The sequence below is a fragment of the Oncorhynchus nerka genome, linkage group LG3 (assembly GCF_034236695.1).
Source record: "Oncorhynchus nerka isolate Pitt River linkage group LG3, Oner_Uvic_2.0, whole genome shotgun sequence".
NCBI classification, from domain to species: domain Eukaryota; kingdom Metazoa; phylum Chordata; class Actinopteri; order Salmoniformes; family Salmonidae; genus Oncorhynchus; species Oncorhynchus nerka.
The window spans coordinates 43,986,389-44,011,971 of NC_088398.1; the positions used below are offsets into that span (position 1 = coordinate 43,986,389).

General features: G+C 44.3%; 1 protein-coding gene across 12 annotated transcripts in view; it reads right to left on the reverse strand.

Annotated features, from left to right (window-relative positions):
• LOC115108467 (bromodomain adjacent to zinc finger domain protein 2B-like) overlaps positions 1–25,583 on the reverse strand; it is a 102,706-nt gene that overhangs the window by 15,544 nt on the left and 61,579 nt on the right. For 6 of the 12 annotated variants that reach the window (XM_029632832.2, XM_065012211.1, XM_065012169.1 and 3 more), the window contains 14 exons: positions 25,312–25,509; positions 24,365–24,985; positions 22,878–23,532; positions 22,385–22,666; positions 21,377–21,437; positions 19,296–19,404; positions 18,953–19,054; positions 18,297–18,510; positions 3,246–3,338; positions 2,980–3,041; positions 2,500–2,565; positions 1,514–1,579; positions 975–1,019; positions 680–706 (listed from right to left, as the gene is read on the reverse strand). In XM_029632832.2, the coding sequence (XP_029488692.2) occupies positions 680–706; positions 975–1,019; positions 1,514–1,579; positions 2,500–2,565; positions 2,980–3,041; positions 3,246–3,338; positions 18,297–18,510; positions 18,953–19,054; positions 19,296–19,404; positions 21,377–21,437; positions 22,385–22,666; positions 22,878–23,532; positions 24,365–24,985; positions 25,312–25,509 (2,601 nt within the window). Of the gene's footprint in view, positions 1–679; positions 707–974; positions 1,020–1,513; positions 1,580–2,499; positions 2,566–2,979; positions 3,042–3,245; positions 3,339–18,296; positions 18,511–18,952; positions 19,055–19,295; positions 19,405–21,376; positions 21,438–22,384; positions 22,667–22,877; positions 23,533–24,146; positions 24,224–24,364; positions 24,986–25,311; positions 25,510–25,583 lie in introns of those variants that run through there. The other 6 variants (XM_065012190.1, XM_065012181.1, XM_065012176.1 and 3 more) reach the window with 6 other exon arrangements.

The following is a 25,583-nucleotide window of genomic DNA, read 5'->3' on the forward strand; positions in this document are numbered from 1 at the left end:
AGAAAGCAAGTTACCTCTCACAAATACATTCATGGATTCAATTGGAGATTGAGGCCTTGTAGTAATGAATATATCTTAGGCGTGTACTGAGCACGCCTATATTCAGTATGGCATGGGTTTAAAGCAATGCTATCATTGCCTGTCTTTAGCCAATTGTAACTTATGGTAAGTAGGTTTGGGTACAACAACAAAAATCAAATCTCAAATATGGAACAAGAAACACGGCAACGAAACGATGAATGAACATTTCACCTTGAGGTTGGTGATTTAAACTGATGTCAACAAGCAGGAGAAAAGCCGGCGATGGACGGGTCTGATTTGTCAGGTGGTAAAATGGACAAGTGCAGCATACTCTACATTGACTTTAAACACCTGGATGTCAAGCACTTCCATTCACTCGACAACAAAACAAGGCAATGGAGGGTCACGTCTATAGGACCATGATAGTGTGCATTGCTCCCCTTAAATGGAATCTGAGTCAAGAAGTTCTCAACTATTTTGTCTTGTACAAGAACAAATAGAGCAAGACGTGCGTACGCAATGCACTTTGCTCGAAAGCCATGCAGGAGAATGTAGTATGACGGCAGCCAGAGCTACACTTTATGAATTGCTATAACAACCATATCACAACCAATATCACGATGCGGTGTTAGATGTGCAAAAATAAACATACCCATACCATATCTAGTCTATGCCTCTCCAACTCCTGGGAGAAAGAGTTGGCAAAGTATTACGGAACAGAAATCACAGGCTCATAAAAACTAAGTTCATATAAGACACCCCCCGCCCCCCCCCTCCCCCAAGAAAGGTGACAAGCTAGGGTCATCAAAACTGAATTTAACAAAGTGACAGATTTGGACAGGGAATTGTCAAGTACTTACATCAAGAAGAACCCTTCTTCCAAAAAGATTCCAGTAGAATTGAAAGTGAAAATGGGCTTTGGACATCATGTGGTGCAGGAGAGTGATACCTACCTGGTGTTTCAAAATGACTGCTTGTTGCCTCCTCATCTCCTTCTCCTTTAAGGGGAAAAAGATAAAACAACATTACAATCCAAACACAACCCTCATTTCCATCATCTAAAAAAAGCAGCCAACACAAACGGATAAGGTTTCTCTACTTCATTCCACAGCAAGTTCAAATCCCTCACTAATCTGATTGACAGACAGGCAAAGAGCCCGGGCATGTTGGAACTAATGTGAAATGGAAATGCCATAGTTGTTGTTGTTTTTTTGAGACGTGCAGGAGACAGAGACAGAATGCAATGTCCTTTATGCCACTGATTAACATGGAAAAGGTCTGCTCTGGGTGGCAAGGAGATTTTCCTAAACACGGAGAAGCAGTCCCTTGGAGCAATGAGCATTGCTTTACATTCACCTAAATGAGGCAATGGAGGTGCAAGGAGGAGATTGGGAATCAACACAAGAGGGGTTGTATGACTTGAGGCAACAGTGGGAGGTGGAGTGGGCCACAAATTAATTGTTGATTCTTTTAACAGGACATCTAAACTAACCTTGATTCGTTTTTCAGCCTCCATTATTTTGGCATTTGCCGCTTCTTCCTTCCTTTTCCTTTTAGTCTGTGCATGCAAAACAGGTCTACAGGTCATGCAACAGAACAACCTTGAGAGATTCAACACTTCATTCAACAGCACATGTACAGTACTACATGCCGGTAGCCAGTACAGAAATACACAGACTAATCCATTTATGCTCGTGTAAGATTAGGCTTTTATCACTAGTTCCTACTAGAAGCAAATAATGAATTTCTGTCATGTGGGAGGGCTAACATTGTTTGATTAACTAAAATCAAGACAATTTTCACAAATAAACATGCAGGGCAAAATACATATTTTGGTTCTAGTGACTACACTAACATTAAACACACAATGAAATAGCCATATGTGCAACATAGAACTGTTCAATTTAGAGCAGAGAGAGGATAATATTGAATGAGAATAGTCCCACTTGCAGCAGGGACTTACTGGCAATGTCAAGCGTGGAATATTGCAATCTTGTGCAGTGAGATAATTATTTCCTCACATTAACACTAAAAAGACAAACTAGTTGTAGTTCTTACAAAATACCAGTAGCCAGTCAGAATAAATTAAGACACATTTCAATATCTAATTACAAGCATAGAGGAATCCTGTTAAGAGCCGCTTGCCAACTGAAATTTGATTTAGTAAAGCTAAAACACTTCGGAGCTTCTATTAGCGCTGTGCATGGAAAATAGCTGTTTCACCTCCTTGTGCTAAACTGTTAGCGACTATTGTCTGAGAGATGGTATTTTGTGTCGAATCCCATCACGGTCTGAGGAGATTTGAATATTCAATGGCACTTTGTGAAAAACCAATTAAGCATTAGTCACTTGTAGTCAGGAGACAGAACCGAAAAAGTGCAACCACATAATTTAGAAATAGCCGTTGGTTGATTTAGAAAAAAGTCCTACCAACAGCAAAAAAAGGAAGTGTTTCGGAATATTTCTGCAATAACTCACCTCGAGAATCTGCTGCGCTCTGAGCTCCTTCTCCATTTGAATTTGCTGAATGCGCTTGATCTTCTCCTAGTAAAAGGATGGGGGTGGGGGGGTCAAATGAATTCAATCTACAGTCATGCATGTTAGAACAGGGGCCCTGTATACGTAGTTCTAATGGAGATTAAGGTTGCAAAAATGTATGGATTTTCAATAAATTCCCTGGTATTCCAGAAATTCTGGTTGAATCCTCCAACTGGGATTTGGGGAAAGCCAGAGAATTTATTGAAAGTTCACAGAATTTTGCAACCATAATGAAGATTAAGCGAGTGTAGCATCTTGAAGGTTAGCATCTTCCCTTTAGAGAATATTTCAAAGCAATTCATTCTGCTTGGGATCTTTTCACCTTGGAAGAGTCAGAACAAAAACACAACTTGTGAACAGATGCAGCCGAGTGGTGAGCCTTTGGACATGGCAATGCTCGTACTGTAGGCAAATCCCTACCTGCTGCTTTACAATCTTCACTTGCTCCTTCTGTTTCCGCTTCTCCTCAGCAGCCATGATTGCTGAGAGAGAGAAAGAGAGAGCGAGCGAGCGAGAAAGACCGAAAGAAAGGACAAAGAGAAACAGACAGAGAGAAAGAAAGAAAGAAAGTAAACATTGAGATTAGGGTTGTACTGTGTGGGTTGTACTGGACTAACTGTGCTATGGTGGAGAACAGGATGGCATTGTCATATGAACAGCTTTCACAGAACACTAGCTTACTATACCTTGTTGTTTCCTAGCCTCCTTGGCTGCTAGTGCCATGGCCTGCTTTTCAAGTTTCCTCATCATTTTAATCTGGGCTGCTTGTCGAGCTATCTCTGCAACAAGAGGAGAGATTTTTAGAGTTCATAGTTCTATTTTTATTTTATTTTTATTTCACCTTTATTTAACCAGGTAGGCAAGTTGAGAACAAGTTCTCATTTACAATTGCGACCTGGCCAAGATAAAGCAAAGCAGTTCGACAGATACAACGACACAGAGTTACACATGGAGTAAAACAAACATGCAGTCAATAATACAGTATAAACAAGTCTATATACAATGTGAGCAAATGAGGTGACAATTCTTAATCTCAGGTCTTCTGAGATCTCTTTTGTTAGAGGCGTGGTTCACATCAGGCAATGCTTTTTGTGAATAGCAAACTCAAATTTTGTGAGTTCTCATTTTTATGGGGTAGGGCAGCTCTAACTCAAATCTACAATCTTGTCTCATTGATTCGGCTCCAGGTTAGCAGTCTCCTGACTCCAATTAGTTTTTGGAGAAGTCACTAGTCTAGGGATTCACATACTTTTCCCAACCTACACTGTGAATGGTTAAATGATGTACTCAATATAGACAAGAAAAATACAATAATTTGTGTTTTATTAGTTTAAGCACACTGAGTTTTTCTATTGTTGTGACATAGATGAAGATCAGATCAAATTGTATGTCAAATTTATGCAGAAATCCAGGTAATTCCAAAGGGTTCACAATTTCTCTGGCCAATGTACATATAATTCATGTGATGGAGATTGAGAACTAATACAATTACTCTTACATATGTAAATAACTGTAAAAGAAAATATCTTTAGACACAGCTCCATAACTAACTGTAAACATTAACTCTGTAACCCATTAAAGTTACAACATCCTGCCCTCAGATGAACAGCTGTGTTCATCTACATCTCTAAGCAGTATATAAACTGAATAGGTCTTCTCAACAAAGTCCCCGAGGCAGTACGAACTGAACATGACCTGAATAGCCCATTTCAGCCTGGAAACAGTTCCTCAATCTTCCCTTGGTTCCAGGTTTGTCTGGGTGTGTTATCTTCTCCGACAAGTGCAACATCACCCACTTTCAGTGGGGTGGGCTGTGGTGTCACAGGGGTGTGCCAACTTCAGATCCAGGAAGTAGTATCTTCGCTTGCTGGTCACAAGTCTCTGCCTGTACTTCCATCTGCATGTAATTTCCTCCTGGGTGCTGAGTGTCAGCTGGAAATGGCTTGGGCGGCAAAGAGGTTTGTCTTTTACCCACCAGGAAGTGTGCTGGTGTCGGGGGTTCTGGTTCATCCACTTCATTGTGGACAAAGGTCAGAGGGCTAGAATTTAGGATAGCTTAAACCTCTGTCAGGACTGTGCACACATCTTCAAAAGTTGAGCAAAGCTCTCCCAAGAATGTTTCTCGGCATGTCTTCACTGACCTGACAAGTCTTTCCGAGGATCCGCCCCACCATGCTGCTCGCTTGGCGATGAACCTCCAGGCGATGCCCCTATCTAAGTTGGGGCACTTTGATTGCCTTCCACAACTTTTTCAAGTCCTGATCAGCTCTCTTGAACGCTTTTGCATTGTCCGAATAGATTACCTTACATAATCTTCTCCTTGAGATTAATCTTTTCAGAGCTAACAGGAATAGCTCAGTTGACAAATGAGAGACCAGTTCCAAATTAAATACTCTGGTTACAGCACAAGTGAACAGCGCAATGTTTGACTTCTTCACAGAACCATTTTCTTTCATGTAGAGTGGCCCTGCAAAATCCACACCTGTAACTTTGAATGGTGGGTGTTCAGTTATTCTGTCTTTTGGCAAAGGTGCAGTGCAGTGACCTGCTGTTCAGCCCTTGCCTTGAATCTTTTGCAAACTATACATCTTGCCACTGTGCTCTTGACTAGCTGCCTAGCACTCAAGATCCAGTATCGCTCGCTGATTTGTACTAGAGTGTCTCTTACTCCAGAATGCATCATCCTCTCAAGATATTAATGTATAAACATTTGAGTATCTGTGCTTGTTGGGCAGAACTCATGGGTGCTGCTCTCTGAATGTGAAGTTGGACTGTTGCAGTCTTCCTCCTACACGGAGTAGTTCGTGTTCGTCCAGGGACGGTTTCAGTTCTCTGATTTAGGCATTTTTTAGGCTTTTTCCTGCCTTCAGTAATTTCTCCTGACTGAAACTCTATTGTTCTGTTACCTTGATCCAGACTCGAACAGTTCGTCAGCAGTTAGTTCACCTTGCAACTTTAATATTTGTACGAGCATTGGCTATGAATCTCTTTATCCTGGTGGTCACGCTGAACACTTTTCAGTTTGCTGTACCTTTCAAGTTCCAACACAGTTTCAGTGATGTCTATGCTGTTTGCTGTGAGCTGTACAGTGACCAGGCGACTGGACTTGAGTTCTGTATTCACCTCTTCTGGAACCTTGTCGTCATCAGTCTCCTCTGACTGATTAGGTGATGTCAGAATTCTGGGTCCATTCCACCATAGCTCGCTCTGTGTCAAGTTTTGAACAGTTTGTCCTCTTGTAGGGAGGTCGGCTGGATTAGTGTCCCCTTCAATATGTCACGATGACTCTGGATCGGTCAAGGACTGGAGCTCTGTCACTCCATTTGCGACAAACTGTTTCCATTTCTGAGCTGCAAATCCAATGCAGCACGATCATCACGTCTGTCCACATTTTGATCTGTTTTTGTTCCATTTTCAGTGTGGTCATCAGGTTGTTTGCTCCAATCACAGCTACCATGAGCTCCAGGCATGGCAGCGTCATTTTCTTGAGTGGGGCTACCCTGGACATGGATGCGACTAGACTTGTCGTTGTTTCCCAATCTTGTGATAAACCTTGCAGGTAAGCTACTGTACTGTAAGCCCACAGAACAAGTGTAGTTTCAGACTGTGGCAGTTCTGTGGCTGCATGTCTGCTCTGTACCACCTTGGTATGGCAAGCTGGTGTAGTTCTGAATACCACTGTTGCCATTTTTGTGTCAGATCAGGTGGTAAATCTTCATCCCAGCTGAGTCCCCTCTCCCACATTTCCTGGAACATGCGCTTGATCCTGATGGTGAAGGGGGTCAGGAAGCCAAGAGGGTTGAAGAAGCATGCAGACGACTGCAGAACACTTCTCTGTGTTTTCCTTGTGCTTTAGAATGCTCAGTAGCGGCCTGGGGTCAAACAAAGTAATCTGTTCATGGTCGCCACACTAAACCTAAACTCCTTGTGTTTCTAGTGCCAACGGGAAGTCAGTTGTCGTACTCTCCTCCCATTTTGTTTTCAGTTCAGGAGAGTTGGTAGAGGTCCATGCCTAGAGTCAACAGCATTCACTTTGCAGTTGTCACAAAGTAAGCCTCTTCAACATCGCGTGAAATCGTAAATTAAGTCATCTACATAGAGTGACTCCCCCAATGCCTCGACAACTTCTGGTTGTTCTGTCTAGCTGTGAGCAAGAATGGACTTGGAGAAGCTCCAAATACCATTCTGGTTATCCTAAACACGCGCAGCTCTTCTTCATTTTCTCCCCTTGGTGGGCCTGTGAGCAAGAGGAATCTGGACATGGAACAAAGGCTACAAAAGGCAGAGGGAATTAAAACGTCTCTCTCTCTCTGCCATTTACGGGAGGGGGATTTCATCAAAAACTGCATGATTAAAGTTGTGACGAAGTTTCTTTTGCAGGAAAGCCTTGAAAAAGGGAAAAGATTTTATTGATGTCTGCCGTGAATGCAATCTCAGAGGAGTTTTTGGCTTTACGTCCTATGCATGGTACAACTACGGGGCATGATTTGTTGAAGAGGTGTCAAGAGTAAATGAGATGGAGCTCTGAACTTCATCAGAATGCTGAGCAGAATCGGCACATTCAGAGCCTTCAAAGATGTTTGAATGACAGCAAAGGGAAAGACACAACACCCGACAGGTTGAATGAAACGGTGCAGGGTCGGGATTTGTCCTGTCAGAGAAATGTTTCTGTGTGAAATGGCTTTTCTGTGTGACATTACGAGTCATCTGAATGCAGGATGGACAGCCGGAAAGAAAATGAGCCACTTCTGCCAGACCATGAAAGAGGACAAGGCATCAAACACCCCTCTCAGTTTTGTTGTCACCTTGGCACAATGCCCCAGCTGCGCATCCAGGCCCAAAGTATGTTTGGCAGCACATGCATGGTGAGGAACAAAGATGAATATTTCACATTACGGAGTTTGATGCATTGTCCTTCAAACAAGTGGGCATCACATATTCCACAAGTTTGCCATATCCTTAAACAAAGTGTTGTTTTTGATTAATAGATTTTTGCACTTTATTTTTTTGTATTTCAATCCTCAAATTGCTATTATTGTTTTTTCTTTGAAGTTCATTGTATCTGCTAAAATAGAAAATACATCATTTATGTTCATGTTATGGGGATATTTATTAAAGGAAATTTGTCTTTGTCTGTTGAAAGTCTTATCTTCAGATTTATCAAACCGTTTTCAGTAGGTTCAATTCGGAGTTAGACTATATGCGAGCATTTAAAATTCTATGAACATTCAACAGTTGTCTTGTCTGATTTTTTTATTTGGCCCTCCGTCCATTTGACTTTGACACCCCTGCCTTAGACAAATAAATTTAAACTCAGTTTTTCACAATTCCTGACATTTAATAATTTGGCCCATTCCTCCTGACAGAGCTAGTGTAACTGAGTCAGGTGTGTAAGGCCTCCTTCCTCACACAAGCTTTTTCAATTCTGCCAATACATTTTCTATAGGGTTGAGGTCAGGGCTTTGTGATGGCCACTCCAATACCTTGATTTAGCAGTCTTTAAGCCATTTTGCCACATCTTTGGAAGTATGCTTGGGGTCATTGTCCATTCGGAAGACCCATTTGCGACCAAGCTTTAACTTCCTGACTGATGTCTTGAGATGTTGCTTCAACATATCCACGTAATTTTCCTCCCTCTGATGCCATCTATTTTGTGAAGTGCACCAGTCCCTCCTGCAGAAAAGCACCACAACAATATGATGCTGCCACCTCCATGCTTCACAGTTGATGGTGTTATCCAGCTTGCAAGCCTCCCTATTTTTTCCTCCAAACATAACGATGGTCATTCTCGCCAAACAGTTCTATTATTTTTTTCATCAGACCAGAGGACTTTTCTCCAAAAAGTACAATCTTTGTCCCCATGTGCAGTTGCAAACAGTAGTCTGGCTTTTTATGGCGGTTTTGGAGCAGTGGCTTCTTCCTTGCTGAGCAGCCTTTCAGGTTATGTCGATATTAGAGTCGTTTTACGGCGGACATAGATACTTTGTACCAGTTTCCTCCAGCATCTTCACAGGGTCCTTTGCTGTTATTCTGGGATTGATTTGCACTTTTCGCACCAAAGTACGTTCATCTCTAGGAGACAGAACGCGTCTCCTTCCTGAGTGGTATGACGGCTGCGTGGTCCCATGGTGTTTATACATGGGTACTATTATTTGTACAGATGAACGTGGTACCTTCAGGCATTTGGAAATTGCTCCCAAGGATGTACCAGACCTGTGGAGGTCTACAATTATTTTCTGAGGTCTTGGCTGATTTATTTGGATTTTCCCATGATGTCAAGCAAAGAGGCGCTGAGTTTGAAGGTAGGCCTTGTAATACATTCACAGGTACACCTCCAATTGACTCAAATGATGTCAATTAGCCTATCAGAAGCTTCTAAAGCCATGACATTCTGGAATTTTCCAAGCTGTTTAAAGGCACAGTCAACTTAGTGTTGACCCACTGGAATTGTGATACAGTGAATAAGCGAAATAGTCTGTCTAAACAATTGTTGGAAACATTACTTGTGTCAGGCACAAAGTAGATAGTAGTCCTAACCGACTTGCCAAAACTATAGTTTGTTAACAAGACATTTGTGGAGTGGTTGAAAAATGAGTTTTAATGACTCCAACTTAAGTGGATGTAAACTTCCGACTTCAACTGTAGTTGTCTTGGAGTTCTGGCATTTCTCATTTACATGGCAACTCCACATGGTATCGTTTATCTTTGAAGGTGGTTGTTCTCTCGAACATCTGTAGAGCCTCCTTTCCTCTGGGTTCTGTGTTTTCCATGTCAAGCCTTGGCGACACTTGACATGGACACTGGTCCCTGCACCGACCAGTGTCCAAGTGCACACTTGTGGGGTTTCAATTGCCTCCATTTCAATTCTCTGCTATTTGTCCCAGACATTCTCCAAAATGACTTTCACTGTGTTGCGTTGGGACGTTGCTGGAGCAGTGGAGCCAAACGTGTGAAGAGTGAGTGCCTCTTGTCTGATTACTGGTAGTTTCAGGCCCTTCACAAGGTTTTCATGTATGAAGCTTCTCTGACTGCCTCCATCTAGTAAGCAACGAGCTATCTTCCTGCCCGATGGGCCTTCTACCCATGGCTTTTATCGTTTATAGCAACACAGTGTTCTGGCCGCCTGGTTGTCTTCACAGAATGGGGAATAACTGAGGAAACAACAGCATCTGCAGAAACAGGAGGGGGTTGCACCTCACACCTCTTACCAGTACACACAGCAATGTGATGTCTGCTTCCATATGTTGCACATGACACTGACTTTAAAGAATTTTGCTATGTGTTTCTTTCCTAAACTTACAAAGCATCTTCCCATGTTCTTTAGTTTCTCTTTACGTGCAGCAATATTGTGATCTGGGCAGTTTTCTGATTTGTGGTCTGCACCATCACAGAATACAGTTCTGTTCCTTCTGGCTGGCCGGGTGCAGTGCCGCAGCAGATGGCATGTTGGGTCTTTGTTTTAATTTCATCGGAGGAGCATGACCTGTTCCATGGTTTGCTCTCTTTCTGTTGGTTGCATGATCTTAGCACTACAAATGACATCTCCCTGCTCTGAACCTCCTCCTGTAGGAAACTGACCATCTCAGACACTTTCCATTCATCATCTACTCCCCTCCGACGACTATAGTCAAGCGCTATCTCCTCTGCAATCATCTGTAGTAAGATTGGGCACAGTAGCCTTCCATAGGTTTCTGACACTACACCCAGTGATTCCAAGCTCCTAATCTGAATTTCACATTCATCGTATGCATCTGTAAGAGGATTTCTTTACGGGAGTGAGATTCAGCAGCTTTGACATGTGAGCACTAATCACAAGATCCTTCCTTCCAAATCTGCTCGAGAAGAGCAATTGTATCATCATAGTTACTGTCTGTTAACATCAGTCCTGCTACTGCCTTTGCAGCTGGTCCAGTGAGAAGTTTTCAGGTAGGTATAAACTTCTCTACTGCACAGTGAATCATTGTTGTGAAAAGCAGTCTCATACTGGCTCCAAAACTCCTGCCACATACTGACATCTCCATAGAATTTCTCAATCAACTTCGGTAGCCTTAGTGATGGTCTCTGTGTTCTGTTTTGAGTTAGTGTCACTCACCCGTCCTGGTAGTGGATCGAGGTCGTTTAAAAAAATGTTTTAATCTATTACTCATTCTGCACGACTCTCAATCATGATAACGCACTCTTTGTAATTCTCCGTGCATGCAATCTCCGCATCCAATACGTCCAACGGAGTTAACTGTTCAATTCCACGACCAAGTTCAAAGAAGCGGTCCTCCTCAGCTGACAGCAATTCCAACCATGTACTGAAGTAATCGGTATCCGGATTTTACTGGGTTATTTCCACGTCAATCTGATTCAAAATCCGTGTTGTGGCACCTCAGGATGGTACCCCGCTTTTGTCTCATTCTTTCTGCTCCATACCGACGTTCCTCCTCAGCCATTTCAGCCACTTCATCCCTCCGATCGCCGTCGCAGCTCATACTCCCGGGTTTCGGCACCAAAAATTAGTAATGACTTGGGACGTCAGTCGAGATGAATAATTCTTTTTGAGTAATAATACTTGTTCATGTTACATTTTACCACTTTTACCTGGATAATGACTTGTCACTTGTACACAACAGGTGCGTTCTCTTATCTTTAGATACAGCGCAATGAATTAACTGTAAACATTGACTAACTCTGTAACCCATTAAAGTTATAACAATGGTAGAGTGGCCAGACGGTAAAAAGGCACATGACAGCCCACTTGGAGTTTGCCAAAAGGCACCTAAAGGACACTCAGACCATGAGAAACAAGATTCTCTGGTCTGATGAAACCAAGATTGGACTCTTTGGCCTGAATGCCAAGCGTCTCTTCTGGAAGAAACCTGGCACCATCCCTACGGTGAAGCACGGTGGTGGCAGCATCATGCTGTGGGGATGTTTTTCAGCGGCAGGGACTGGGAGACTAGGCAGGATGGAGGGAAAGATGAACGGAGCAAAGTACAGAGCGATCCTTGATGAAAACCTGCTCCAGAGCGCTCAGGACCTCAGACTGGGGCAAAGGTTCACCTTCCTAAAGGACAACAACCCAAAGCACACAGCCAACACAATGCAGTAGTGGCTTCGGGACAAGTCTCAATCTCCTTGAGGGGCCCAGCCAGAGCCCGGACTTAAATCCTATCGAACATCTCTGGAGAGACCTGAAAATAGCTGTGCAACGAAGCTCCACATCCAACCTGAGAGTGCTTGAGAGGATCTGCAGAGAAGAATGGGAGAAACTACCCAAATACAGGTGTGTAGTGTCATACCCAAGAAGACTCAAAGCTATAATCTCTGCTTCAATAAAGTACCGAGTCTGAAAACATATGTAAATCTGATCAGTTTTTTTATGTTTAATTAACTTGCAGAAAATTCTAAAAACCTGTTTTTGCTTTGTCATTATGGGGTATTGTGTGTAGATTGAAAAAAAAAAGGTATTACAGTTTTTTTAAAGGCTGTAATGTAACAAAATGTGGAAAGAGTCTAGGGGTCTGATACTTTCTGAATGCACTGTATATACACAAGTACATGGACACCAATGTTCCCTACATTTCTTTGGGCACTGAGCATATTTCAGGTCTGCTGAGCGCAAACTTGAACGTTGTGAAAATTCTGTGCATGTAGCTCTCGCTTTGATCTCAAAACAAGCACATCTACTCACGACCGCTCATGCTGTAAACATAGTCCAGTTCAAAGTAAATGGCATAGATCCCTATATGGCAATGGTTTATTTGCATATAGGCCTACTGCAGCTCTGATTGTTTATGCTGCACCGGTCTGTGTAGAGTACGGGCTGAGTCGTGTGTGTCAATCCAAAATAATCCCACTACGATGCATTCTGCTACAACAAAATATCTTGCATAGTTGGTTTTGTTTCGGTATGTTGCATTGAAAATGGCTTATATTGCATTGATTCAGTCACAATTGCCACAGTAAAGGGAAACGTTGATTGTGTTAACAGGGAAAACTCTAGAACAGTGGTGACCAACCTTTGAGTCGAGATCACTTTCCGAGTCAAAATGCAAGCTGCGATGTACTGGACAGATTTTTTTTTTTTACATGATTTAAAAACATAAGCCTATGCAACATTAACCAATTAAAAACAGCACTGTAGCAATGAGGTTTGTGCAGTAAGCTATAGGCTTTGCTTGAATTGCCCTGTCAATGCATGGTTGTTGGGGTCATTTCTAAAAATATACACTGCTCAAAAAAATAAAGGGAACACTAAAATAACACATCCTAGATCTGAATGAATGAAATATTCTTATTAATTACTTTTTTCTTTACATAGTTGAATGTGCTGACAACAAAATCACACAAAAAGTATCAATGGAAATCAAATTTATCAACCCATGGAGGTCTGGATTTGGAGTCACACTCAAAATTAAAGTGGAAAACCACACTACAGGCTGATCCAACTTTGATGTAATGTCCTTAAAACAAGTCAAAATTAGGCTCAGTAGTGTGTGTGGCCTCCACGTGCCTGTATGACCTCCCTACAATGCCTGGGCATGCTCCTGATGGGGTGGCAGATGGTCTCCTGAGGGATCTCCTCCCAGACCTGGACTAAAGCATCCGTCAACTCTGGACAGTCTGTGGTGCAACGTGGCGTTGGTGGATGGAGTGAGACATGATGTCCCAGATGTGCTCAATTGGATTCAGGTCTGGGGAACTGGTGGGCCAGTCCATAGCATCAATGCCTTCCTCTTGCAGGAACTGCTGACACACTCCAGCCACATGAGCTCTAGCATTGTCTTGCATTAGGAGGAACCCAGGGCCAACCGCACCAGCATATGGTCTCACAAGGGGTCTGAGGATCTTATCTCGGTACCTAATGGCAGTCAGGCTACCTCTGGCGAGCACATGGAGGGCTGTGCGGCCCCCCAAAGAAATGCCAACCCACACCATGACTGACCCACCACCAAATCGGTCATGCTGGAGGATGTTGCAGGCAGCAGAACGTTCTCCATGGCGTCTCCAGATTCTGTCACATGTGCTCAGTGTGAACCTGCTTTCATCTGTGAAGAGCACAGGGTGCCAGTGGCGAATTTGCCAATCTTGGTGTTCTCTGGCAAATGCCAAATGTCCTGCACGGTGTTGGGCTGTAAGCACAACCCCCACCTGTGGACGTCGGGCCCTCATACCACCCTCACGGAGTCTGTTTCTGACCATTTGTGAGCAGACACATGCACATTTGTGGCCTGCTGGAGGTCATTTTGCAGGGCTCTGGCAGTGCTCCTCCTGCTCCTCCTTGCACAAAGGCGGAGGTAGCTGTCCTGCTGCTGGGTTGTTGCCCTCCTACGGCCTCCTCCACGTCTCCTGATGTACTGGCCTGTCTCCTGGTAGCGCCTCCATGCTCTGGACACTACGCTGACAGACACAGCAAACCTTCTTGCCACATCTCGCATTGATGTGCCATCCTGGATGAGCTGCACTACCTGGGCCACTTGTGTGGGTTGTAGACTCCGTCTCATGCTACCACTAGAGTGAAAGCACCGCCAGCATTCAAAAGTGACCAAAATCTGAGAAGTGGTCACCACCTGCAGAACCACTCCTTTATTGGGGTTGTCTTGCTAATTTCCTATAATTTCCACCTGTTTGTCTATTCCATTTGCACAACAGCATGTGAAATATGTCAATCAGTGTTGCTTCCTAAGTGGACAGTTTGATTTCACAGAAGTGTGATTGACTTGGAGTTACATTGTGTTGTTTTAAGTGTTCCCTTTATTTTTTTGAGCAGTGTATATTTCAAAATTTGAGGTAGGCTATATGATTACACCGTTAATAGATCTGCTGTTGTATTACTTTAGGCACAGCTGAGTGAGCATACAGACTTAGGGTCCGCCTCTCAACATCCCTTCGCTTTCTCTTTCCTCCACTGACCAAAAAGGTGCACTGTCTTCCAGCTGAAGGCAAAACTCAAGTTGATCCGCATTACTACTGCCTCATGAACAAATTCATGTTGTCACTCCTACGAACAAGAAAGTTAAATATTCCTTGATATTAAAAAAGACCAAGCTGCTAATAACAACGTAAGCCTATCGATACACTCAAATCATTAATGCTGCAGTGCTTTGAAATAGGAAGACCGTGCATTTTAAAATTGTAATACAAAGTGCTGAGTAAGAACTTAAACATGAACTCATATCATATAAACAGCAGTTATTCATTGCATTTGTTGACAGTCTCTCTCGTCATGGTTTTAAACCTTTTGAAATTTCACAGTATCAATTTTGCTGTAGCTTTCTTTTATGCCTGCTACGTTACTGCAGACGCGGTAATCTAAGCCATCCGATTGGCCAGCGGTAGGCCTATAGTGCACTTGATTTTCTCTCTGTGCCCGCCGGAAAGGCAAAGTTTGTACCTTCAGACACATGAAATTGTTAAAAATGGCACCAGTTCGGCTACCTAAGTACTGTTATTGTGAAGTGGAAATGTCTAGGAGCAACAATGGCTCAGCCGCGAAGTGGTAGGCCACACAAGCTCACAGAACGGGACCGCCGAGTGCTGAAGGGCATAGCGCTAACTACAGAGTTCCAAACTGCCTCTGGAAGCAACGTCAGCACAAGAACTGTTCGTTGGGAGCTTCACGAAATGGGTTTCCATGGCCGAGCAGCCGCACACAAGCCTACGATCACCATGCGCAATGCCAAGCGTCGGATGGAGTGGTGTAAAGCTCGCCGCCATTGGACTCTGGAGCAGTGGAAACGCGTTTTCTGGAGTGATGAATCATACTTCACCATCTGGCAGTCCGACGGATGAATCATGTTTTGCCGGATGCCAGGAGAACGCTACCTGCCCCCAATGCATAGTGCCAACTGTAAAGTTTGGTGGAGGACAAAATGGTTTGGGGCTGTTTAGCCTAGCCCCATTAGTTCCAGTGAAGGGAAATCTTAACACTACAGCATACAATGACATTCTAGATCAGGGGTGTCAAAGTCAAATGGACGGAGGGCCAAATAAAAAAATCAGCTACAAGACGAGGGCCGGACTGTTCGAATGTTCATTGAAAAATTTTTAAATGACGCATATAGTCTAGTGAACCTAATTGAACCTACTGAAAACCTAACAAATATATTACAATATGATCAGATAAATAAAGCAATATTTTCTTATGGCTCTGTCAGTAATCTTTAATTTTCAACAGACACAAAAGACAAATTTCCTTTATATAAATATCCCCATAACATGAACATTAAATGAAAGAAACCGGTATTCAAGGCACCATCAGTAGACTATATTTTCTATTTTAGCAAAAGTGGGCTAAATTTACTTCAAAGAAAAAACAATAATAGCAATTTTCTATCATCCACTCAACTGAAATATTTTTAAAATATAATTGGATTGAAATACAAAAAAATAAAGTGCAAAAATCTATTAATCAAAAACAACACTTTGTTTAAGGAGAAGTAACATGCAGTGAAAACAAATATTAAATTTTAACTTTTAAACTTGAACTGAGTAAAAACTCTAAATATGTGATTGCACAGTAATGTTCACTTGTTTGAGGTTGAGGTGATACTTGGTGGTGTCCCATCTTTTCCACAAGTTCATCAATGTTCGGGGTAAGGCTCTGAGCTGAAGAAATCCTCAGAATTGAGTGGAGGTGTTCAGCAGTAAGTCGACTTCTGTGTGATGTTTTGTTCAGGTTCATCAAAGAAAACAGTTGTTCACACAGGTATGTGCTGCCAAACATAGACAACGTTTGAGCAGCCTGGATGCGCAGCTGGGGCATTGTGCCGGGAGGAAAGGCGAACTCCGCAGCACCCACTGCCGCATATTTTGCCCTCAGTGCATCATTGCATTTGGAGGTCAATCAACTCCATTTGGAGGTTTGGTGGTGAGCTTTCCACGTCAACAGCAAATGGGTTACCGAGCAGTTCCAACCTGCTTTTTTGTGCTTCAAAGTCAGCAAATCGGCGTCGAAAGTCAGCGGCAAGCATACCTATTTTATCAGCCAACTGTGTGCTCGGAACGCACTGGTAGAGAGCTTCTCTTTCATGGTCTGGCAGCTGGGAAAGTGGCTCAAATTTTCTTTCCGCATCTGCGTCTCCCACAGAGTCAGTTTGGTTTTAAATGCCTTCACTGTACTGTACATATCAGAGATGACACGATCCCGACCCTGCAGCTGCAAGTTTATTGCATTCAGATGACTCGTAATGTCACACAGAAAAGCCATTTCACACAGAAACATTTCGTCTCGGAGTTGTGTTGTGTCTTTCCTTTGCTGTCCAAGAACAGACAAATCTCCTCACGAAGCTCGAAACATCTTTGAAGCACCTTTCCCTGGCTTAGCCATCGCACCTCTGTGTGATAAGGCAAATCACCATGCTCCGTTTCTAACTCCGTCAGAAATGCCTTGAACTGGCGGTGATTCAAACCTTTGGCTCTGATAAAGTTAACTGTGCGCGTGATGATGCTCATTACATGCTCCATTTTCAAGGCTTTACCGCACAACGCTTCCTGGTGTATGATACAATGATAAGCTGTCAGCTCACCTGTCGCGTTTTCCTCTTGCATCTTTTCCCGTATCTTCGCCACCAGTCCGCTCCTGTGTCCACACATCGCAGGTGCTCCGTCGGTTGTCAAACCCACGAGTTTTTCCCAAGGCAGCTCCATCTCATTTACACATCTTGACACCTCTTCATACAAATCATGCCCCGTAGTTGTGCCATGCATAGGACGTAAAGCCAAAAACTCCTCTGTCACGCTTAGGTTGGAGTCCACTCCGCGGATGAAAATTGACAACTGGGCAATGTCAGAAATGTCGGTGCTCTCATCCACAGCCAAGGAATATGCAATAAAATCTTTTCCTTTTTCACAAGCTGCTCTTTTAGATTGATGGACAACTGGTCTACTCTCTCGGCAATGGTGTTTCTGCTCAGACTCACATTTAAAAAGAGTTGCCTTTTTTCTGGGCAAACTTCGTCACAAACTTTAATCATGCAGTTTTTGATGAAATCCCCCTCCGTAAATGGCCGGGCTGATTTAGCGATCTCTTCTGCCAAAATAAAACTGGCCTTGACAGCAGCCTGGCCTTGTGAAGACACAGAAGACACAGAAGACACACAGGTTTTCCAGCTACCTTCGTGAACATATACTCCGACTCCCACCTTGTTTGAAACCCCCGGTTCTCAGTATCCACCTTCCGTTTTGCCATTTTTGATGGGTATCTGAAAGTTAATTTTACTGTGATGCTGACGACTGCTGTGCCAATAAATATTGAAATGAAGCAGCCTACTGCTCGGTGCGTCACCTTTGCATTGTGGGAAATGTAGTATTGGTGCGTGTAAAAGATCTGCGGGCTGCCGGCTTGCTGCGGGCCGGTTCTAATAATAAATCAAGATCATCCCAGGGGCCGTAAAAAACCTTCTTGCGGGCCGGATGTGGCCCGCGGGCCTTGACTCTGACATATGTGTTCTAGATCATTCTGTGCTTCCAACTTTGTGGCAACAGTTTGGGGAAGGCCCTTTCCTGTTTCAGCATGACAATGCCCCCCATGCACAAAGCGAGGTCCATACAGAAATGGTTTGTTGAGATCGGTGTGAAAGAACTTGACTGGCATGCACAGATCCCTGACCTCAACCACATCGAACACCTTTGGGATGAATTGGAATGCCGACTGCGAGACAGGCCTAAATCGCCCTTCGACGAGCAGGTTTTCACATACTTTTGGTCACTTCGTGTACCCCAGTGATGCTTGCAAGAACTGAACCCACCTTGAGCTTCCAGTTTGCGTAGAAGTTTGGCGTCAGTGGCGCCTGGGAAGTCGGCCTCGCCAACGTTAGGAAGTCGACCCTTACTGCGCCTGGACCGGGGGCCCTTGTCACCTCTCCTCTGGTGCTCAGACTTAGGGGGATGCCCACGCCTCCCCTCCATGGCCAGGATACGAGGAATCACCTCATCTTCGGTCAACAAGCTCCACTGCAATCCCTTATGAGAGGAGAGCGAGGGACAGCCAATTAGAGCATTCCATTTACTTACACTGCAGTATGACTATACTTGATACTGTATAAACAAACATCCCTCATGACAAAGAAATATGAACGTTAAGCTTAAATACATATATCTATGTAATTGCTGCCTTTAAGTATGAATCAATTAGACATCACTTGTTGTTAAATGTAGAAAAACGCATATTTGTCACGTTTCTTTTCTATGTACTGAAAGGGCTCCATCTTAAAATAGCGTTTTGGAGTGAACTATCCCTTTAACTATATGCGCCTGGCTTTCATATTACAATACAGCGATATAACTTTTCCTGTGAATGTAATAGTAACACAATGATATACAGTACTTTAGTACAGCTACAGTACAGCTACGGAAGACTGCTCTGTGGGAGGGAAAAAACGGTCAATAAAGAGATGACAGTCACCTGCGGTCCTTCTCTGGCTTCATAGAAGTCACCAACCCTTATTTTTGCACTGAAGCTAAAATGATCGCGTGTGATGTCACTTATTCCATTTCTGGACACATACTACAAAGAAGAACATAAATGAGGCCTTGGTGAGACAAAAGATCAGTGTTAAGGCAAAGATTAAGTTAATAACAGAAACCTTATTGGTTTGGGTGTAAACTATGTCTTTCTTGATCAAAATTTGGAGACAATGCAAATAAAATCCCTCATTAACATTAGCTTTAAATCTATTAGGATTCGTACGAGAGAGATGTAGGGAGCGAGGATGCTAACGCTAGTGACCTGGGAGGTATGACCTTACCTTCATCACGTCGGGGTACTGCCGGAGTTTCTTCCCACACGGGGCGTAATACGCCACGTCTCCCTGCAGACGGCCTGCCACATTACAGATACGAGTCTCTCTCTGCCACCTAGGATGGAGGGAGGTTACAAGTGATTCCCGTACAGGAGCACAATCCCATTCACACTAAATCGGGCAGAATGACACAGTGCAGTGCCGATATATTCCAGTCATGTATCATTTTGTAATGTTTCAAGCAGTCAAAGTAGAGGAACTATACAAGCTGCATTATAAATTGTACTGCATATCAAAGTACATGAGTGGAAACTAAGTTGATTTGTGCTACCTTCTTACACCTTCATTATTTTACACAACACTTAGTCAGCTAGAATTGTTACATGCTCTTCTCCTAGCTGCCAATCCTTCAGCAGACAGCTAGAGCCTGATGTTGGCGAGGGCAGCTATCTAAATGAGCGGTTTACAGATGTGTCTTCTGTACTGAGTAGCCTGGCTGCCCTGTGAGCCCTGTAGGACTCCAGCGGTAATCAGACTCTCCTGGGATGGACAGCTGCCAAGAGGAACACCGCCCCACACGACACTTCACTCAGTGCATCTGGACAGCCGCCATCTCCTAACAGAAACGGCCTGAGGATTCCGGCCCAAACGGCACCCTATTCCCTACATGGTACACTAACCCATGGGGCTCTGGTCAAAAGTAGTGCACTATACAGGGAATAGGGTAGCATTTGCGACGTAGCCTGGGTCTTAAGCGGAGCAGGGGACTGATATAAGGCTTGTCGCCTTGCATTTCTCTTTGAACCTGCTGATGAGAAACATCCGTGGGAGATGAAAGACACCCTGATCTAAGTGCAGCGTCGCTGGGTTTGTGGTGGGTGGTGGGACGGAGCTGCTAATGTTGCGCGTCTGTGTTGAGACTGGATGTGGTTAACCCCTGACCATCACTGCTGCAGTGCCTCATTTCCTGGCCACTCGGCTTACTGTCAGGCCTGGGCTTTGGAGGGGCCCACTGAGGGAAGGCGGGATGGATGGTGGGTGGTAGGGAGGGAAAGAGAAAAGGGATGAAGAATAGAGGGAAAGAGAGAGGGACAAGGGAGGGAAAGGGGAAAGTTTAAGGAAGGGAGAGTTTAGGGGAGGAGGGATAGCGGGAAGGAAGGATGAAGGGAGGATGGATGAAGGGAGGGAAGGAGCGATGTTGTGATGTTTACTCTTTTTTTCGTCTAGCCACTCTGTTGTTGACGATGTATCATCACCGCTCTGGAAAAAGGAACCTCACTGATTGGGATGTATACACTATGATTTGTCTCCTTTAAGACCCTTTTAGTCAGTCATACCACCCATGTTGTTTGAGGGACAGAGGAAATCGCTACAACATCATATTATAGTACATTTTTTTTTACATTTATTTTTTACAATAAATGCACTATGCATTATGTGTGTTGAATGCTGTAACACAGAATACAACAATTAATAAAAGTCCCAGGATGGTAGTGACTGCTTATCACTTTTTAACCATCATTTATTCAAATTACTTTAATAAAATGTTTATTTTATGACTATTATTTCAATCCAAGTCAACATCTCATCAGAGCTGCTGCCTATGCTGTCTGAGAAAAATCACTATTTTAGAAGGTCTTCAAATGAAATAAGACATACTTTTATGACTGCTGAATACCACCTATCAATCACGTAGATCGTGTATTTTCAGACTCGAAGCAACTGCTTTTTATCCCTCTCGATTTTGCTTGTGCTCTTCACACAGATTGGACAAGTTTAAGTGGGCGCACAATGGATTACAGTCATTGTAGTTAATTACCAAGTGTTCTGTGCTAAACTATGTAAAATATTGGCCTGTTGGAAACTACAACATCACACAGTTCAGGCTCGATGTGATTATCTCTACAGAAGCTGCACAAATCAAGCTCACAGAAAAAAAAACAGAATGAAATGGAATTCAAATAATTGAACCGAAGTCGGTCAAAAAACCCAAATAACTGACATTTCGGTTAATCACTCAGCACTAACAGTGGGTGACCAGTGACATTCTGAGTGGTGTATATATGTATATACGGTGTATATCTTACCCAAACTCTAGAGGTGTCCGCAGCTTTCTCTCATCTGTCACTCTCCTTCTCTTCCCTGTTCCTGGGATAAAGAGGGGACTCTTTACTACAGTCTGACAGATCCACTGTGACCTGAGCAAATGCAGAAACCTTGTCGTGTTGGCCAGAGGTGCCCTTACTCTAAAATAAGAAACACCTACGTCAATTCAGTTGCCTAGGGGGAAACAATGGCTTGAAAACTCCACCCACCAGACAGGGTACCTTTAAGAACATTTCAGCCTGTTACGTTCAGGTGTTTTATTCAAAGAAACATGCAAAACCATAGGGTCCTTTTAAACACGGTTGCTTTTAGAAATGACACATCAACCCAGGGTTAGCAATACAGTACCTTGTCAAATCGACCATGTCAAAGCCGATATCAAGGAATAGAGCTAAGAATGATTATATGGGAGTGGAACTACAACAATAAAAAGATTCCAACATGCAGCTATTAGGAAAAAGAGACTCGGACTGCAGTAATCATGGAGGTCTGAGCCAGCCAAGTGCTTCAGCTGCTAAACGGTTAAACATGTGCCAGCCAGGGTAATCAAAAGGCTCAAAGGGCCTGCTCTGGGTCATCAAAACAATGACACAAACACTTTGACCAGAGACATAATTTTGCATTGAGAGACACCCTGAACAATGTTTTTTTTTTTTAAAGCATGCGTTGTTTCCCCTGGATTGGACTGGGTGATCGGACTAAGCATTTGGAGAAGGAGAGGACTGGACTTCCAACCAACAGCCTCAAGGTCCACGACCAAATAGCACTATATAGGGAATAGAGTGCCAATTGGGATGCAGGCCATGAGAGTAGCACACTGGTTTGAGCAGGGCTCTCCAACCCTGTTCCTGAAGAGATACCATCCTGTAAGTTTTTCTCTCCAACCCTAATCTAACGCACCTGATTATAATAATTAGCTGGTTGATAAGTTGCATCATGTTAGTTACAGGTTAGAGAGCAAAGACGAGCTGAGAGAGTTCCATTGGTACCTGGTGGAGTGGAGCAGAGAGTATATGAGGAAGAGGGGGTGCTGTGGTAGGCCAAGGCCCCAGAGCTGGTCACCATGGCTGGGGTGGGCAGGCCACCGGATGCCTTGATGACCTGGAGGTTGAGAGGGGAGCAGCTGGCTGAGAGGCTGGAGGAGGTGGTGTCGAGTAGAGAAGAGGAGCCTTTGGCACGCTTCAGAGGGGTCCTATCTGCCTCCGTGTCCGTGGTGGTCTCGTCGCGGTCCTTCACGTCGTCCGAGTCGCTCTCCAGATTACTCTCAGACTCTGCAGGGGACACCAGTGGGAGTGGAGGACTTGATAAGTCATTCTCCAATTAACATTCAGTTCACATTCAACCACACTGATAATCACAGGCCTCTTGAAGGAACCTCTAAAGTATCTGCTGAATCTGTACCTAAAGTGGCTCTGAAGCACTTAAACCAGACGTAAGAGCTGTTTCAGAAGTGCATCACATTAACGTGCTGAGCTGACTAACCTGATAGGCTGTCATCAGAATCCTCCTCGTCGTCGTCGTCATCATGTTCATCATCCTCTACGGAGTCGTCAGAGTCCTTGCTGCTGGGGATGTCAGACTCTGTGCCCCGGAACAGCTCCATCTGGGACTGTACCAGGTGGGTCTGGGACTGGGAGATGCCCTTCCCTGTGTGGAGAGCCTTTTGCTGGGCCTTGCTCTTCCCAGCTCTGTGGGCCAGGCCCGGTGAGGTAGAGGCCCAGCCTAGAGCTCCAGAGCTGTGCTCCTTATGCCCAGTGCTCAGGTTGACAGGCATAGAGAAGGGTGGGCTGGTGGCAGCCAGGAGAGAATTGTTGATGGTGCTCCTGTTCTGACTGCTGCTGCGAGGCTTGGTGATGAGGGCCAGGGGGGCATCCTGCACAATGCTGTGGATCACCCCTTTGGGGTGGGTGCCCAGGAGGGAGGAGGCCAGGAACAGGTTGGAGTGGTTGGTGTGTGGAGAAGGGAGCCTGTGACTGCTCGGGGTCTCTGGAGACAGTTTGGGCGGTGCTAATGAGGAGGGCGGTGCTAATGAGGACGACGAGGCGGCCATTTTCTTTTTCTTCAGGCTCTTGAACAGATCCTGATGCATCACTGGCAGAGGGAAGGCCTGTTTGAAGTGCTCCTGCGAGACGAAGGGCTTAAGGAGAGAAGGAAGAGGGGAAAAAGAGAATGGAAGTAATTATACGAGCTGTCAGTCATTTGCATTACTGCAGATTGTGAAAGGAAAACATAATAAGGAATGCACTTGTAATTGCTCAGTGAGAATGACAATGAGGAAGCGGGTCTCTCCCATTAAAGTATATTAAAACAAGTCTGTGTCGAACACGGTATACAAAGAATAAAAAGCTGTTCGGCACAGTCCCTGACAATTTTTTCTGTTTAGTGCCGTATTCTAGGCTTAGCAATCAACTTTCTTTTTTGAGATACCTCTAAACTCCGTCAGTACTCAAATCCTGTTCCAAAGGTCTTGTTATAGATTGACCTGCTATCACCCCTGTTCAGATTAACAATAATAATTTAATCCTTGGAAAAAGACAGATTTTTTTCCCCTTTTGATAACAATGGGATAGCAACGGGCTTCCTAAAGCATTACTGAGTTAATTGCGTGTCAGCTTTTGTGAAGTATTTCCAATAAAGCTAACTAACTGCATTGTCACTTTAGGTCGTGTACAGGGAGAGCCGGCATGAAACGTAATCAAACTGCTGATAACAGTGCTTAGACGTTTCAATTTCTGTAGAGAGGAAGCTGACCTTTTCAAATCTGCAAATCAGAAACAATGATAGTCAAGAAGAAATGGGAGATACTAAATATCCATATCCGAAACTCTCTGTAAAAAAAAAAAAAGAATGTTATCAATATTGCTTTGGAGAAAGACTTCAATCGAATAGTCTTATTTTAATAAGTGGAAAACACACCATTACACACAAAACAATGAAAATGCAAATAATTTGCATACAGCAAGACTCACCTGTTTCAATTTAAAGTTGTTGATGTGTAACAAGGTTTCATCCAGGAAGTTTCTGCTTCCCAACTTCATACTGTCAGACAGGGGTTTGGGGGAGCCTGTCGGAGATTTGGGTTTGTGTGAGGGTGAAAGGGTGGGTGGTTTGGGGGACGAAGACAGAGAGAGAGGCTTGGGTGAGGAGGAGAGAGACAAGGGCTTCGGAGAGGAGCAGAGGGAGACGGGCTTGGGAGATGAAGAGAGAGAGTTTGGTTTAGGTGAAGAAGAAAGAAAAAAGGGTTTGGGTGAGGAAGAGAGAGAGAAGGGCCTGGTGGGTTGGGGAGACGATGAGGCCTCCCTGCGTGGTTTGACCAGAGCCAAGGGTTTAGCACTGGCCAGCCCCGTAGCCTGGATCACACTGGTGTGCTGCTTGAGTTCTTCCTCCCTGTTCCTGGAGCTCTGGAAGACTAGGGATGTGGACTGGGACAGTGCTGGGGGCTGGGGTGAGGGTTTGAGCGGGTAGTGGAGGAAATGGAGAAAGGCCTCATCTGGATGTTTCTGAAGCAGACCACTCCGGCTGTCCCGAGCGATCTCGCCTTCAGCAGCATGGGGTCTCTTCTTGCTGATGGCAGTGCTCTGTGTCAGGCTCTGAGAGAGAGAGAAGAGGAGGGGGAGGACAGTTTCATGTCAGCTCTGACTCAACCCAGCCCACAATGGCAGCCCTGTCGGGCAACACGGTCAGGCCCCCAGCGTGCCACCCACCAGCGGAGCTGCCCTTGACATTTAACTGCGATTAACAGTCATAGAGAGCATCACAGTGTGCTTGGAACAAGGCAGAAAGTATAACATTTTCGAAAGACAAACCATACAGACATGTCATGTTGAAATAGTATATGCATGAGTCCAGATATATGGCTACCGAGTTCTAACAATCCAACAGGGACAGTTTGACTGGACAAGCGCCTGAAGTACACCTTAATCGTCCTCTTTACACGGCTCTCCTTCTCCGAGTCAGAATCGTCGCTGTCGTTGCTCTGATCGTCGTCGTCATCATCCTCCTCGTCTAGGTCGTCTGAGTCACTGCTGTTCACCCCGTCGCTGGAGATATCCGAGGAAGAACCTGATTCGCTGTCACTGTTGCTGGATGCCTCCACTGGTTTCTTGCTGAGTTTCTATAACAGAGAACAGTGACGGAGTCATTCCGGCCTGTACGGTAACTAAATGCCATTGCAAAACAGCACACATC